At 40.9% G+C, this 17712-nt stretch overlaps 1 protein-coding gene across 2 annotated transcripts in view; it reads right to left on the bottom strand.

The window, feature by feature from the left end:
• Positions 1-17712, bottom strand: part of SEMA3E (semaphorin 3E) — a 246534-nt gene that overhangs the window by 8387 nt on the left and 220435 nt on the right. For both annotated transcript variants that reach the window (XM_068272670.1, XM_068272671.1), the window contains exons 11-15: positions 11101-11323; positions 8009-8100; positions 6824-6865; positions 5404-5570; positions 1946-2013 (exon numbers count right to left, since the gene is read on the bottom strand). In XM_068272670.1, the coding sequence (XP_068128771.1) occupies positions 1946-2013; positions 5404-5570; positions 6824-6865; positions 8009-8100; positions 11101-11323 (592 nt within the window). The remainder of the gene's footprint in view (positions 1-1945; positions 2014-5403; positions 5571-6823; positions 6866-8008; positions 8101-11100; positions 11324-17712) is intronic.

Below are 17712 nucleotides of genomic sequence, written 5' to 3'. Positions count from 1 at the left end.
AGTTAGTTGTATATGGTCACATTGCCATAGTGCAAATAAATGTCCCAATTTTACACTATGTCCAATTGTCCGTGTCACCCTTATGACATCCATTCCTTATATTTCATTTTAAGATTTTTAAAGTATTTAATTTTTTTTTGTTGCCTCTTCCTCCCATTGTGTTTGTAATGTTTGTTACCCTCTGTAGGAGGTCGGCCTCCTGCCAGCTGTTTCTAGCTGACAGGTTCCAGCCTGTGTTTTTTATGATCGATGTACAGTGGAGATCCTTTTCCCCAAGTAGAGATGATTATTCTTCTGAAGGCTATTTTGGTTGATTGCCCTTCATAGCAACTTTATCTTGTGAGTACCCTCACTGAGCAATATGGTAGAGTACAACATTACAGCAAATCATTACACTGATCATTTGTTTTTTTTTCAAAATCTTCATATTCAAATTGATCATTTATTTTTTTTCAAATCTTCACATAATAACCAACACTGAAGAACCCCATTGCTTTATAGCTATTATGTTTGAGTTGTAATTCTTTTGTGTTAAACTGAACCTTTGTCCAGCTGTTTATGGAGTGGGCCTTGGACTTGAGTAATTAATTGAGCCTGCCCCTATGTTGGATTGAGGTTCACATTAATTTGTTAAATGATATTGCTACATATTTTGCCACATATCACACACAGTGATCACTATGCTTTATGACTGTAACTGTACCACATTTTTGACAAGGCCCACTGAAGTCATGTGATCTGCCGTTGCTGGACTGCAGTTACATTTTGTCATTCAATAAATACACATTTAAAGAGGAAATCCAGTGAAAATAATTTAAAAAAGTGCTTAATTATTAGAATAATTATGTATAAATAATTTAGTGAGTGTTTGCCTGTCATTAAGCGGAGATGGCAATGGCGGCGGCACCAGCACGCTCTCCTCTCCTTGAGAAAGCGGACGGGGGTCCGCGGTACTAGTGGGACTATCCTGAGGGGAACTCCTGCCTGCCTCCTCACGCTGCACTCCCATCTATTCATATTTACCCAGTCTAAGTATTATCTTTTGCACTTCTATTTTTTCACTCTGCGCACTTTATCTATGGGCTGCTCCCATTAGTCTTAGGTTGGTTTACATGAACTTTTGCTATTTGCACTATTTATTATATGAAATGTGTTTTGTTTTTTCATTGATGCACTGCACTTTAGACTGAACCCGGGTTCCTTCACTTAAAGGGTTTTATTATAAACCCTGAGTGGAGTTAGATACGTGTGTATATATATATGTATATATATATATATATATATATACCTCATTGATTGGCTTATTTGTGGGGATGTGCAATAGTGATTAGATGGCCTGGCGGTGCAACCATGTGTTTTTAATTGTTTTTATTTGTGCATTGGCATAAGCATATGGGTATAATATACTATAATTTGATGATGTGTTCTATATACCTCAGATGAACTATATGCTGTGACTTTAACTTGTGTGTATAATAAAGTTTTTCTGTACTATATATTGGACACTAGCTGGTTGGTGCTTATTTAAAGGGCCACTTTTCCTCTTGTTTATAAAGACTGTTTGCCTGTTGTAAAATCTTTCCTTTCCCTGTTTTACATTCTGACAATTATCACATGGTGACATTTTTACTGCTGGCAAGTGATGTCCGTGGAAGGAGATGCTGCTTGCTTTTTTGGCAGTTGGAAACAGCTGTAGTATTTCCCACAATGTAACAAGGCTCCCACAGTGTGATGTCAGAACCATGGTCCTGACATCACACTGTGGGAGGGGTTTAACCACAATATCAGCCATACAGAGCCCCCGGAAGATCCGTTTGTGAAAAGGAAAAGATTTCTCATGGGAAAGGGGTATTAACTACTGATTGGGGTGAAGTTCAATTCTTGGTTACAGTTTCTCTTTAAATTGTTCAGCAATTTTATGTGAACTGTTGGTATGTTGATTCACCATTAAATTGTTGACCGGAACACTGCTGAGCTGCATTGCCATGCCGAACATCTTGTCTTCTGAAACGCCTGTGAAAACCACAAATTATATTTATACCAAAACATTATTGTATTTTATAAGACTTTGTTGATTACTATAACCATATCTATCTTAAAGCATTTGCATTTAACATTCATAAGTCACTCACAAGCTAGCTATTAGGGCTGGATAACACTGAAATAGTTGCAGTGCAGGTGTAGGAAATGTCAATGTTTCCCTATGGGTCAGTTTACATCTATGCATTTTAACTGAAAACATTTTCACAAAGCACTGCAACATTCAATAAACATTCAAAAGTGCAAGAAAATGCATAGCAACTGAAAGAGAAGCAGATAACAACTTATGAGTAAAAATGTATGCATTATTGTGCATCTTCAGTGTCCACAAGCCCTTGGTTTGTTTCCCTGTGTCTTACTCAGAATGATTGCTAATAAATAAGAGTAACCTGTCACATAACATGTATGTTGCTGGGTAACAGGGAACAGGTGCTCTGGTGGAGATAGAGTCAGAACACTGAAGGGAGGGCATAAATAGATAGGTAAGTGTGCTATGCTGCCAACACTCTGCAGGGGCATGGGGAGCACTATTTAGATGGAGGAGACCTGGGGGGTCCATTCAATGGTGGCAAATCTACTGCCGCTATCACCGTACACCTGACCCACTTTTTTAGTGAAATGTTTCCGTCTAGACTCTAGAGCAGGGGTGTCAAACTCAAATACAAAGCGGGATGAAATTGTACACTGGGACCTAGTCATGGGCCAACCACAATGTCTACTGGCCACCTTCCTCCCTTATAAAGTTCCCAGGTGTCGTATAGCCCCCTTCCAACCCCTAAACAGTTCCCTGGTGTCTAGTGGTTATCCCTCCCCTATACAGTTCCCTGGGGATTAGAGGCCACCACTCTCCCCTACAAAGTTTCCAAATAATTCCTGCTTTCCCCCTACCTCCCCCATATGGCTTTCCTGGTGTTCTAGGGCTTCACCTGCAATATAGCTTCTCTGGTGATCTAGAGTGGGCCAAATATAATGAAAAGTAAGGAAGCCACTTGAGAGCCAAATGTAATGGCTCTGAGGGCCAAATTTGGCCTGCGGGCCGGAGTTTGACATGTATGGTCTAGAGAGATCAATAGTTTTGAAATTGTGATCAGTTGGCCATGTTGGGACATGGATCTTTGGCAGATTTGATGACAGATTGCATCTGATGGAGATAGTTGATAAGTGACGTGTATGGGCACCTTAATCAAATTACTTGGTGCAATCCTTTAGTTATGGATTCAGTACGTAAGTTAAGCATGGAATCCTTATTATAAAGAAAAAATGATGTGAAAAGTAAATTCACAGAGAGGGATGCAAGTTTTAACAACTGCTGAGCATTTATCACCTGGCCTCAGCTGCCCTAAAGTAGAGTGTTATTAGAGATCACAGTGTAAGGGTGCCCATTCACTATACAATCATGTGTCATTTTACCACATCTATTTATTAGGAGGGTTAAATAAATGAATATAATTCAAACTAATTCTTAATATAGCCCCTATACTACATAGATGTTGTAAGATTGTACAATCGAGATCGGATCATCAGTGGGAAGGTGGATTTGGAGCTAAGTCTGCTTTAATTTTTCAACATTTTATGCAGAAGGAGACACTGTACACAGAGAAATACACATTGCAGGTACACAGAGAGAAAGAGAGAGGGAGACATCCGCCATTAACAGACACATACAAGCACTCTGTATCCACACGTCATTCTAACGCATTACATCCCTGACTCCGTAGACAGGAATCTCCTGCATCTCCTGCAGGCTGGCTGTAATCTTCCTGACAGAGGAGGCTGCAGGAGGGGTGGCCAGACTGTGCACCTCCCCTACCTAGAGCAGTGCTTCCTAACCCTGTCCTCAAGCGTGACCAACAGTGCATGCTTCGTGGAAATGCACAGAGGTAGATAATCAGCTCTTCTGAGACACTAATTACCCCACCTGTAAATGTTTATATTTTCCTGCAAAACAAGTACTGTTGGTGGTACTTGAGGACAGGGGTGGGAAGCCCTGACCTAGAGCATGTCAGAATAACCACAGTAACGAAAACTTAAAAAGGGTTCTTTTCCCATACAAGGGAAAAAAAGCAAAAAAAACATATCAACCAGTGTTAAAATACATATTTTTTTTAATCCATCCACATTGCTATAGTGTTCACCGTCTTATTTATAAGATATTTGACGGTAAAAATAAAAAAAACGTTACTATTTCCCAGTGAAGCTATAGGTGTCACCACTTCCTTCCTTCTATTTTCTTCTCGCCAGCACTACATGTTTATATTGCCCTCCCTCTTCTGTCCCTCCCAGTAACAGTGGCGGCAGGTGGGGTTGGCGCATTGCCAGGGAAAAGGTACGCTTTACTCTTAAGCACCAGTGTAGAAATACATCTAGGATGAGGTAAACTTTAGCACACAGAGTATGGCAATGTTACTCATCTCAAGGGAGGAGCAGCTCTGGGGTAGGCAGGGAGCACTTATCACCCACCTCCTTCCGTCCCCTACAGTGGATCCCTTCCTCTTGTACCTACTAGCATCATGCCATCTGCCCTCGGCCTTTATGCAAAATGTTAAGCAGCAAGGAAAAGAAATTACAGACATGCAGCACTGGGATCATCCTCTTGCTGGAGAAAAGAAAATACCCACAATCCCTCTGACTGAACAATTTTCCTATTAAATGACAAGGGACCAGGAAAAGCAGAAATGTAAAGGTATTTATAGAGGCACATATATGGACCAGATTATTGAGGGAAGGAGGTTAAAAATATTTTTATACATATTTTACACCCACTTTCATTTAAAACCATTTTTTTCTGAGGTTCAACCCCACTTTAAGGGCTGGTGCATAGACGTAGCAATCACTCCTGCAGCCCATGCCATCGCAGGGGGGCCAAGAGGCTTTGGGGAACCCTCCTTTTCCCTATCCCCAACCGCAGGTGCAGCCAGTTAGCAAAAAAATCTCCCTATTTGCTCACAAAAACCGTGTGCCGCAAAGTGTGTAATTTTTTCCTACTTCCAGACACTGCTTAACAGCAGAAACTTTCTGCTGCTATTCGCCTGCTCCCGATCATGTGACCTGCATGGAGTTCGAGGGCCTATTTTTTGCATGGGGCCCCTATTAAGTCTAATTATGCCCCTGGGCTGGTGTGATAGGAGAACACTGTGAAAATATATCACAGGACCTTAATAAGGACAATTGATGTTTTGTGAGAAGTTTTTTTTTACCTTCCTTATTATCACCACCATGTTGTTAGTAAATGGTGACCATTATCTAATAATTCCAGGCCTGTAAGATCACCTATGATGTCCAGTTTGTAGTTTGAAGAACCCCAATATACATTATCAGGTCCAATGTGTTAGAGTAGTTAGTGTCAAATTTTTGTTCACCCACCTTTTAGAATGTATTCCAAGGGGATAGTACCTAGAGCAGGACATTCCATCCCAAGCACAGTATGGGTCGCGAGCCAGGCAGCAGTCTGCACATGCTGTACCATACATCTCACACTGGTGGAGCTTTACCTGAGCAACACTGTATCTAGAGCCAATGTATAGTTGTTGCTGTAAAAATACAATGAAGATGCAATTTAGCACATAATCAACAACATAAAAATGAAATTACAAATGGGCACATTTTATTAAAATGGAATTGTCACCATAAAAATCAAATTTCAACAGCAACTGGTCTGAGTGTATTCAGTGATAAAGATGCTAATCCTGCATTCAAAACTTTCAAAACGATTTTTGCTGTTATGGTTTGGCGCTATCACATATTTTAGGAGCACAAGCCCTTAAATTGCCATTGCCATCAGCTGGCAAACAGTTGAATGCTGGGGGGGGGGGGTCTCTTTATCTATAATATATTCCTTATCTTTCCTTTATTTCCCCCTCCTTCTAATGACATAAGACAGTGCAATTCCTAGTATAGACCTCGGTGGGAGTGTCTGAAGACTCTGGGAAGAGGGTGGGTAACAAACAGAGATGGATCTGGGAGGGGGGGGGGGGGGGTAGGCGGGTCTCTTGCCCAAGGCGCAGTTTGTTGAATTCCTAAAAAGGTGGCAAAATGAATGGCAGTTTAGGTGCCAAATCCTGACCTTTAGGCGCCAAAACCTGACCTTGCTCCAGGCGCAACTTAGTCTAGATCCGTCCCTGGGAACAAATGCACAATTAGCAAGAGGAGAAAAGAGTGAGTGAGGAAATTATGTCAGGATTAGCTTCATTCAAAGGTAACGAAGATGGAAACTGTCTAGAATAGGATTCTCTGCTTTTCCTTTATAAAATTCACAGGAATCATAATGTGGACAGTGTAATACATCTGTTATGTAAGTAGAATTAGTATTTATCTACTTATATATGTGTTTTTTTTATTTCTAGGTTAGCATGGGTGTCATTTGTTCTTTTAAGGGACCCTGAACAGTACCTGGGGCTTCCTCCAGCCCACCGTAGGCCGTGAGGTTCCCCAGCATTCTCCTAGCTCCTCTCCGGGTCCTGCTGCCGGCTCCGATAAGGGGTGACTCTTCCTGGATCTGGACGCTCCACGTCATCACGCCAGCCGCTACAAGTCATCACAGCGGCCTGCCTGACAGTCATGCGCATGCACAGTTCAGAGTTAGAAAACCGCACATGCGCAGGACTGTGATGACGCGTAGCGGCCGGCGTAATGACGCGGAGCGTCCAGGTCCGGGAAGAGTCGGCCCGACACCCGGCCCAGGTATCGCCGGTAACGGAGCCACCAGTCACAAGTTTGCTATACATTTCCTATAAGAACATTTCCTTTGGATACTTAGAAAAAAAAGAAAGCTGTGAATACATACCCTTTTTGCTGAAATCTCCATGGTAATAATTGGTTCAGGATTCTAAAGGGAAAGAAAATTAATATTAGTTGCATATCAGTTAAGATCAATCAGACATGAGAACAAAGCTGGACCTTTTTAAATGATAACAATACACTGGCTACACTAACAGCAATGCAAAGGCAAGAATAACTTTTTATTAACTACTATAGGTTGAAATAACATATCCCTAGAGTAACTCTTCCTCTATGCAGGTTTATCAGAAAGTTTTGCTGCATTGCAGGTAAATAATGGATTCCATTCAGAAACTAATGTATCGACATTAAATTTCCTGGCAAAGGTGGGTGGTCAGTTGATGGTTTTCTTCTGCAAAGATTGTCTCCAGGGCTAATTCTTCATCTATCTGTGCACATTGCTCTTGTCAATGGTATTATCTCTGTCTACACAATTCCTGTAGGCTCCTGTGGATGTTGGGCAGCCCGCAGCCCTCCTTTGCCAAGAACTTAAAGGATACCCGAAGTGACATGTGACATGATAAGATAGACATGTGTATGTACAGTGCCTAGCACACAAATAACTATGCTGTGTTCCTTTTTTTCTTTCTCTGTCTGAAAGAGTTAAATATCAGGTATGTAAGTGGCTGACTCAGTCCTGACTCAGACAGGAAGTTACTACAGTGTGACCTTCACTGATAAGAAATTCCCCTTTTTATCTCTGTCCTGCTCTCAAAAGCCATTTTCTGCTAGTAAAGTGTTTTATAGTTGGAATTTATTATCAGTGAGGGCCACACTGTAGTCACTTCCTGTCTAAGTCAGGACTGAGGCAGCCACTTACATACCAGATATTTAACTATTTCAGGCAGAGAAAGAAAAAAGGGAACATAGCATGGTTATTTGTGTGCTAGGCACTGTGCATATACATGTCTATCTCATCATGTCACATGCCACTTCGGGTATCCTTTAATGACAGCATCTTGCTCCTGCTTACAGTCTATTATTCACCTGCCATGAGGAAAATGATTTGGAAACATCTGTATAGAGGGGGGAGGAGTTACTCTACCAACATTTCAAATTAACTTGTATCAGTTAGCAAACATGTTATGTTTACTTTTGCATGAATACAGCCCTCACATATGTTTAAACAGTTTCTCAGAATTTACTAGTTAAAAACTTTGGTAGCAACAGATATCGATAAATGTGTGCTTACTTTAAACACTGTGAGTTCTTCCAGGATAACTTCTTCCATAGTTTCTGTTTCCTGATTGTAGATGGTGATAACTTTAAGCACAATTCCGCTATCTAATTGTAGTGGAAAGGAAGTGGAAAGTTGTCATTAGAAAAAAGGGACATTTATATTAATATGTTCAAGTACATAAATGTACTTGTACTGTACATACTTGTACATACATGCGCCTTCAGTGCCACTACTGTAAATCTAACAATCTCCCCTATACAAGTACACAGCTACGATATTTGCTACATGACAGAACATTAAACTGATTAGTCTGCTAAGGAGCTCTTGGTTACATTGGGCCACTAATAACAATTTATATGGCACATCAAAACCTCCCAAGGACATCCACAGTATGAGAGGTGTAAGAAGAGGAAGGGAACAGAATAATTTATGATTACAACAATTCGAAGCATATATAAAAAAGGCCCTCGGGCCTCAAAACAGTTGCAAACTTTGCATCCCCTATTACTACGCCACTGATACTAGTAATCCATCACCTTATTCATGGCAATCAATCAGTAAAGAGTAGTTTCTGGTATAATTTCTGCTGATTCTGGAATACAAACATTTCACATGCAGCTATGTTCAATATTGTCAACTAATATCAAATTGATCAAAACATATCCCTAGGAAAACAAGTTCTTATTTGCTTACAATGTTATTTAAAGGATACCCAAACTGACATGTGACATGATGAGGTAGACATGTGTATGTACAGTGCCTAGCACACACATAACTATGCTGTGTTCCTTTTTTTCTTTCACTGCCTGAAAGAGTTAAATATCAGGTATGTAAGTGGCTGACTCAGTCCTGACTCAGACAGGAAGTGACTACAGTGTGACCCTCACTGATAATAAATTCCAACTATAATACACTTTCCTAGCAGAAAATGGCTTCTGAGAGCAAGAAAGAGATAAAAAGGGACATTTCTTATCAGTGAGGGTCACACTGTAGTTACTTACTGTCTGAGTCAGGACTGAGTCAGCCACTTACATACCTGATATTTAACTCTTTCAGACAGAGAAAGAAAAAAAAAGGAACACAGCATAGTTTCTTGTGTGCTAGGCACTGTACATACACATGTCTACCTCATCATGTCACATGTCACTTCGGGTATCCTTTAAAGCAAACCTGAACAGAAAATAAATGTACTTCTCATATTTTTATTTTAAGTTCAAGGATTGCATTTTTAAAAGCGAATTCTAAACAGTAGACATACCAGTCTGATGAAAAATCTGCTTCATTCAACGCACAACAAACAGATGTAATCGCCCTTTGAACTTCCCAGTAATACATTGTTATCAGCAGTGTTTTTTCAGCCAGGTATAAGTGTTTTGCCTTCTATTTTGTATATTGAAATCAAGCTGTATTTGAATTGCTGTTCAGTAGTTTCATTTGCATAGATTGCATAGATAGCAGCACATATATTTTACACTTGAAGTGCAGGAAAATAAAAAGTGGCTTTAGATATTTGTTTAGTATGATTAATACTATATTCAGCTCAGGTGCGTTTAAGCTCGCTTACTTGAGTGCTAATGGGAAGGTCCAAGCAAAATAAAAAAATGAGTTTCACTTACCTGGGGCTTCTACCAGCCCCATACAGCCATCCTGTGCTCTCGTAGTCACTCACTGCTGCTCCAGTCCCCCACTGGCAGCTAACCGACACAGGATGGCTGCATGGGGCTGGTAGAAGCCCCAGGTAAGTGAAACTCATTTTTTTATTTTGCTTGTACCTTCCCTTTAAGTTAAAAAATCCGGTTAGTCTAAAGGATTTTTTTTACACCTTAAAGTAAATATATACTTTTCCCAAAAAATTAAGTAATGCTTAGGGTGCATACACACATCCAATTTTGATTGGCCAACAATTGGGCTATGTTACCACTGTTATGTAGTATGAGAGCTTACTTACACTATTTGCTCACAGTATTAAAAATCTGTTGGTCCTCATACTACATGAAACTGATAAAGCTGGCCAATCACAGGCCAATCAAAATTGGATATGCGTATACATCTTTACATGAGTGCAGTACACACACTTAAAACTTCCTGAAAACACAGCCATGGTGTTCCTAAACTCCAGGAGCTCTCATATGTGAATACCAGCCGTCTAGAAGAACAAATGTTACTATGTTCCCTCTTCTCTCCAGGTCATTTCATATGAGCTTAGCACTCTCATGAGACAAACCTGAAGCACGGGAGGGTAGAATCGCATTGCATCATGCTTGATTTTTTTCTGAAAGAAAAAAAATGGTATTTGCAGGGCTGGCGCTGCCATTAAGACACAGGGGACGATTGCCCCAGGGCTCCCGATAGTTGCTGTGCCCCCCTGCGGCATCGTAACTCGGGGAGATCTCCACTCGACTGCTCCTTGGCCCCTGTAGTATGAGTGGCTCGCTGCACGGCATTGCATGGCTCATTGGCTAAGACCAGTTACCTCGAATGAGTAGTAGGCAATGCAAGGTATTGTGGGGGCTGTAGTGCGGATGTGTATGGTCTCCAGGTTCCCTACCTGGCACTGCAATGCCATACAATGCAAGTGATTCATGCAATCAGGGTCGAAGTGCGATGGGCCAGATCAGGGGCCCCCTAGGGCTGACTTTGGTGGTGGTGGGGAGCCCCAGGTTATTTTTGCACTGGGCCCCCTGTGCAGCTTAAACTAGCCCTGGGTATTTGTGCAAATTTATATTAAGTGTCTCCCTGGCAGTTTTACAGAAAACTGAAGGTTCATGAAAGCACCTCAAGGTGTTTGCTTCACACCCATGTATGTTGCTAAAAGGTTCACAGCAAGTAAGAATCTCTCTTAGCAGAATGGCTTTTTAAAGCAGCCCTTGCAGGCTAAAGCAAAATGTCTTAATGGCCTAAAGTGGTTTAATTATTTGTGGTTAATTTTACTAATTAAAACTGCACATTATAAGCTGATGTAAAATTCATAGTTGCTAATCAGAGCAACGAAACAGAAACTTGAGAAAAATGCACGTATTAACAGAAGCATAAACAATTTCCATAGTCTTAGATTTTCCAGCGAATGTAAACAAGCTCTAGTAATGTTTATGCAAGACTTTTACCTGTTCCAAGAAACATAACATGGTATTGACCGTCTTCTGCCTCCACTCTGTCTACTGCAATCTGTTTTAAGTTGTATTTTCCATCAACCTTCACAAGAATAGGCCTTTTATGGACAGGTTTAATGGACTCATACATCAGAGGATGACTCCTAGCAAAGCGTAAAGCCTCATCCGGGTAATCCTTGGTAGTGCTATAATGACCTCCATTTACCTTGCTTGCACACTGGAAATCAAACAGCAAGGAAAAGTAAATGTCAGAGATCTAATTGTGTCCATATGATATTTATTTACAATGGGGAACGTGTCATGTCTGTCAAAAAATGAGCAATACATGTTTCATATAGAAATTAAAAGGGAATATTGTACAGCACATTTATATTAGTGTTTATTAATGTCAGCATATTAATATGGCATGTTTGATTGCAAAGCAATACAAATATTAATAGATATACATGAAACATACTAAATGTAATGGAGCTTTCAATGAAACTTTACTACATTACTGCTTCTTATCTCTCCATAAGATTAGTGACATGACTGGGGGGCGTGTCTGCCGTGCGAACAGACTGGACGCCTAGACACTCTACTCCGTGATCCCTCAAAAAATTAAGCGGCTAGAAGCACGCCAATCCGATCGAAATACACCTCATTAGATGGAGGAAGAACGCATGGAGATGGAGACCTCTAATAATAGGAAAAAAAACAATCCAAACCCCATAAAATCCCGGAGATGTTCGCCGGTAAACAAGGCAAAGCGGCAAGCAAAGATGGCGCCGGAGCGCTCACAACCCTCCCTCTGCAGCGCATAGGAGATCGAGCGGCAGCTCTTACCTCATCTCCTCCGCATTCTACAGACCCAGCAGGAGATTCCTCTCCCGAAGTCACATCACCAGCCTCACGCAGCCCGGTCAAATCGAGACAGAGACTGTCACCGCAGGAAGAACAGCCAGGAGCTGACGCCATCTTACCTCCCCCTGTTCCACAAGGTCCGCATACGCAGCCGCCATCTTCACAAGGGAGTCCCCTAGAGGATTTCCCTGTTACAGACCAAGCCTTAACACAGGTTTACATGAAAGACCTGATACTGACACTCAAGGCTTCTCTCACCTCTGACATAGCCGCTGCCACAAATCATCTGCAGCAATCAGTGAGCAGCCTCTGGGACAGAGTCTCAGCAGTAGAACACACTGTCTCATTACTGACAACAGAACATAACAAATCAATAGATTACATTGAAGAGACCCAAAAAGACATGACATGGCTGAAACTAAAAGCTGCCGATCTAGAAGACAGAAATAGGAGATCAAATTTAAAGTTCAGAGGGATAGAGGAATCGGTTCAACAACCGCAACTAAAACAGTATGTCCAAAAGCTTATCCATACAGCATTCCCACATCTCTCAGAAATAGAACTGATGATTGAGAGAATACACATACTCCCCAAACCTTCCCATCTCCCTGATAGCATACCCAGGGATGTAATCTGTAAGTTCCTCTTCTACCCCACCAAAGAGAACCTATTACACTATCTCAAGCAACATGGCTCTCTACCCGACCCATATAAGGGCATATCCCTCTACTCAGATCTCTCCCAAGCCACTCTGGCAAAACAAAAATCTCTGCTGCCGGTGACAAAAACCTTACGTGACCACAACATACAGTACCGCTGGGGGTTCCCCACTAAGCTGATCATTCATAAAGCGGGTACTCTCTTCACCATTTCTAGCATTGATGAAGGCATCAAACTTCTCTCCTCCTGGAAAGTTAAAATAACAGAAACACCCACTAATTCCAGAAGGCCTAATACAGCTGCCAAAGTACAGCAAGATTGGCAACAGGTATCATAGAGGGAACTGAAAAACAAAGGAAAAGTTTTTGAGACCCTAGGATGGCAAATTCCTCCCCGGTTACAGGAACGCCATCCTTTAACCCCCCCACTGGAGTCTTACAAGTTTGTCTCTTGACAATATACCTGCTAACAGCCTTGACATTAAAGTTTGTAACAAATCATAGAAAATCCATGGACATCGCCTCATCCCGTAAAGACCTGCGCCCTACCTTCCCCGTCACCCCCTCTCTACACTTGAGCATAATAATTCACTACCTTAGAAAGGATAAACGTGGGTTGCCTATGGTACTGTTTAGGCACTACCATCCACCAAAAAAAAGAAAAACAAAATGCTGATCTGTACCTCAATTAACACAAAAGGACTAAATCTACCAGTCAAAAGGCTCTCATTGTGGAAGGAAGCAATACAACTACACTCAGACATTCTGTTTGTCCAGGAGTCACACTTCCAAGAAGGAAAATCCCCCACATGCCAAAACCCAAATTACCCCCACATCATATTCAATAACAACACAAAGAAAAAAAACGGAGTATTCATTGCCTTTCACAAGGATCTAGAGGTTACGATTTCCCAAGTGGAGAAAGACTCACAGGGTAGATTCATCCTGATTTACTGTACTATCAATGGCTCATCTTTCACTCTATTCAACCTCTACGCACCTAACCAAGGCCAGATGAAATTCCTCAGAAAAACCATCACAAAGGTAGTCTCAAACAAACCCCCAGGACTAATTATCGGAGGAGACTTTAATTTACTTCAAGACCCCAAGTTGGACTCTACTAGCCCTCACAGGAAACATCCCAAAGATTTTGCCAAATTAATAACGAAACTAGACCTTTATGATCCATGGAGAGCAGCACATGGTGACGAGAAAGATTTCACCTTTTTTTCCCACGTCCACCATACATATTCCAGGATAGACTTCTTCCTTACCGACAGGTATTCACTACAAAGAATTACGGACTCTAAAATATACAATATCACCTGGTCAGACCACGCTCCCATTAGTATCTATATAGACTTTTCACCGACAAAAATCACAAGAGCCCCTTGGAGACTCAATACATCCTTACTTAACACAGAAGAAAACAAAGTGCTTATAGAAAAGCAGATAAAAGAATACTTTTTATTAAATGAGGGGGGCGAAGTTGGAGGGACCACAGTCTGGCTAGCACACAAGGCGGTCTTACGAGGCCTCCTAATTAAATTAGGTGCCCAAACCAAAAAAGCCAAAAACGCAGAAATTAATGAACTACTCTCAAACATCAAAATTACAGAAACAGCCCATCAAAAACAACCCACTAAAGAAGGTACCCGTTTATTATTCGACCTGAAACAAAAACTGAGGAAAGCACTCACAGTGGAATATGATTTCGGTTTAGCCAGACTCAAATTAAATCATTACCACCAAAATAACAAAGCAAGCCCACTTCTCGCTAAGATCATCCAACACAGACAAGCAAAGACGAAAATCACAAAACTAATACATCCCTTCTCTAAAAGATCTCTCTCTAACCCGCAGGACATAGCAGACGCCTTTAGCGATTTTTACTCCTCCCTGTACAACCTCAATAATGAGGAAAGGTCCCCCCAACCGACACCAGATCTAATTAAACAATTCCTAGACAAAATCAATCTTCCAAAAATAACGGATGATCAATTGTCCACTCTGAGTGCGGACTTCACACATTCGGAAATATTAAATACAATACTAAAATCCAAATCCAACAAAGCTCCCGGCCCAGACGGCCTACCAAATGAATATTACACAACCCTAACGCCTAAATTAACTTCCCTCTTCAATACTTTTAGTAATCTAGGATACATCCCAGGAGAATTTACCGAAGCGATAATAACGGTTATACCAAAACCAGGAAAAGACCAGACTAGTCCATCCAACTACCGTCCCATCTCGCTTTTAAATAGCGATCTCAAATTATACTCAAAAATCCTTTCTAACAGGCTTCTTCATATTTTGCCAAATCTAATAGCTCTTGACCAAGTGGGATTTACCAGGGGCCGTCAAGCCGCAGATGGGACCAGAAGAATAATTAACATTCTTCACTCTTTGGAGACCTGTCAGAGGCCTTCCCTGCTCCTAGCTTTGGATGCGGAGAAGGCCTTCGACAGGGTCCACTGGGGATTCTTGGGGGAAGTCCTAAAGAAATTTGGGATACAAGGCACCTACCACCAGGCTATCATGGCCCTTTATAAATCTCCAGTAGCCTCTGTTAATGTATCTGGCTTCCTATCAAAAACATTTGCTATTACCAATGGTACAAGACAGGGCTGCCCCCTGTCGCCCCTAATCTTCGCATTGACTATGGAAACCTTAGCAGAAACCATAAGGATAAACCCAAATATAGAAGGCATACAAATAGGCACAGCGTCTCCAAAGATAAGCCTTTTTGCAGACAATGTGCTCCTATCCATATCCAATCCAATATCCTCCCTTCAACACATCACTCACACGCTATCAGAATTCTCCAAAGTATCACTTTACAAAGTAAATGAAACAAAATCATCCCTACTAGGCATAAACATCCCAAAAAAATTAAAAGCCATAATTTCACAGAATTTTCCATTTCCATGGACCAAGACCTCTATTACTTATCTAGGCATCCAAATACCTTCTTCACCAAAAGAAATATATGAATGTAATTTCCCGTATCTCCTGAAAGAAGTCTCAAAAGATTTACTCCATCTGGCAAAATTTGAATTCTCCATTACTGGCAAAATATCAGCATATAAAATGGCTGTCTTCCCCAAGATCCTATACTATTTTAGAACTCTGCCAATCCCCCTCCCTACTAAATTCTTCAAAGAATTAAATAAATTAATCTCCCAGTTTCTCTGGGGAAAAAAAACACATAGACTCTCGTTCCAAATACTAACAACAAATACCACACAAGGAGGCTTTGGTCTCCCCAATGCCCTTCACTACTATCATGCAACCATCCTAGATATGTCACAATTTTGGGGACACTCAGCACCAGAAAAACACTGGGCGAACATAGAAAGAACCTTTAGCAAAGGGAATCTCCCAGACATTATCCACTTAGCAAACATAGACCTTCCTTCCTCGATAGATTTCCACCCCACAATACACCAGACGATTTCATCTTGGCAATTCTTAAAACATTCTTACAATTCGAGCCAAGAACTGATTATAATTAAAACCCCGCTGACTACACTAAAATTTACCATACCCAATCTCCAGCTCAACAACTTACTTAATAATGGCATATCATTCCTGGAAGACATAATGACCAATGATCAACTACACTCCTTCGATTTCCTTAAGTGGAAGTATAAGCTATCCAATAAAGACTTATATTCATACCTCCAAATAAAACATCTGCTCTCCACCCACCCCATAAAACCAAACATCCTGCCCAAGAAAATCTGGGAATTCGTATTCACCCCTAAAACCAAATATACAGGAGGTATAACTCTGTGGTACAGTCAAATCAACAAAACCCCCTCACCCCCATATCTCAAATACATCAAAGACTGGGAAAACGATCTACAATTAACAATACGCCCAGAAAACATAGAGAGAGCTTTATCAAATACAAAGAAACACTCTAAATGTACAGCACATACCGAAACTACAAAAAAAATCCTATACAAATGGTACCTCACCCCTAGAATACTGGCCAAAATGTCAACCCAGCACTCTCCAAACTGTTGGAGAAACTGCCTAAATTCGGGCACAATTCTACACATCATTTGGGAATGCCCCAAACTCAAACCTTACTGGACACAAATTTTCAAATTGATCTCCAACATATTAAAAACTCACATCCCACCAACACCCCTCTTAGCGTTATTCCTCATAGGACTAGATCATTTCCCAAAACAATTCAGACTAGTAATAACCCAATTAATATGTGTAGCTAGACAAATGCTCCTGTCCAACTGGAACACCACAGTCATACCTTCCATGACACAAATAACTAACTCAGTAGATTGCAACCTTAAAATGGAAAAACTGATAAAGATAAGGAACAACCAGAGTGTCTGGTTAGATCACTGGTCCTTTGACTGGAACAATTTAACAGTTAGGTAAAAGGATTCAATGTATAAGTTGCCTCAAATCAGCCCACTAGGCCCCTACTTAATAGGCAGTAGAGAGCCATTACCCCCCCCACCCCACCATACTACCCCTCTGGATACCGCAGGTCTCCGACATTAGCATACCCAAGCCTACCTGATATACTACAGGCCTGAGACTTGGTTCCCTGCTATATACTAATGCCTCACCTTACCATGGAAGAAATACCTCAGTCGTAGACCTCATCAGTTCATCTATAATCAGATAAAAGATACAAGGCTACACTACAGGGTAATGAGACTCGCTCAAGCTTAAGTAAAATACAACAGGTTTTGTTTAGAGTGGTACCCGTTGGTACTACAAGTTCACACTTCATCTGTTTTAAGTTAGTAATACCTACTCATGTATACTAAAAGTTCATAATTGTAATACAACAATGTTTGATTTGCTGTAATTAACAAACAGTTAACTGTACTATCAAACTCTTTGAAAAGTTTGTTATTATCATTAAATGCCAATAAAAATTAAATTAAAAAAAAAAAAGATTAGTGACATGACTAATTGACTATAGCCTTTGTAAAGCGCTGTAGAAGATGTTAGCACTACACACTCAAGAGCTGTACCAAAACTATAAAACTTCCCATTAGGGCAGCCCCCTCCTTCAACATCTTCAAGAAGGCCCTAAAAACTCACCTTTTCACTCTGG

This window comes from Hyperolius riggenbachi, chromosome 3 (assembly GCF_040937935.1).
Source record: "Hyperolius riggenbachi isolate aHypRig1 chromosome 3, aHypRig1.pri, whole genome shotgun sequence".
NCBI lineage: Eukaryota > Metazoa > Chordata > Amphibia > Anura > Hyperoliidae > Hyperolius > Hyperolius riggenbachi.
This window is presented reverse-complemented; position numbering and strand designations above follow the sequence as displayed.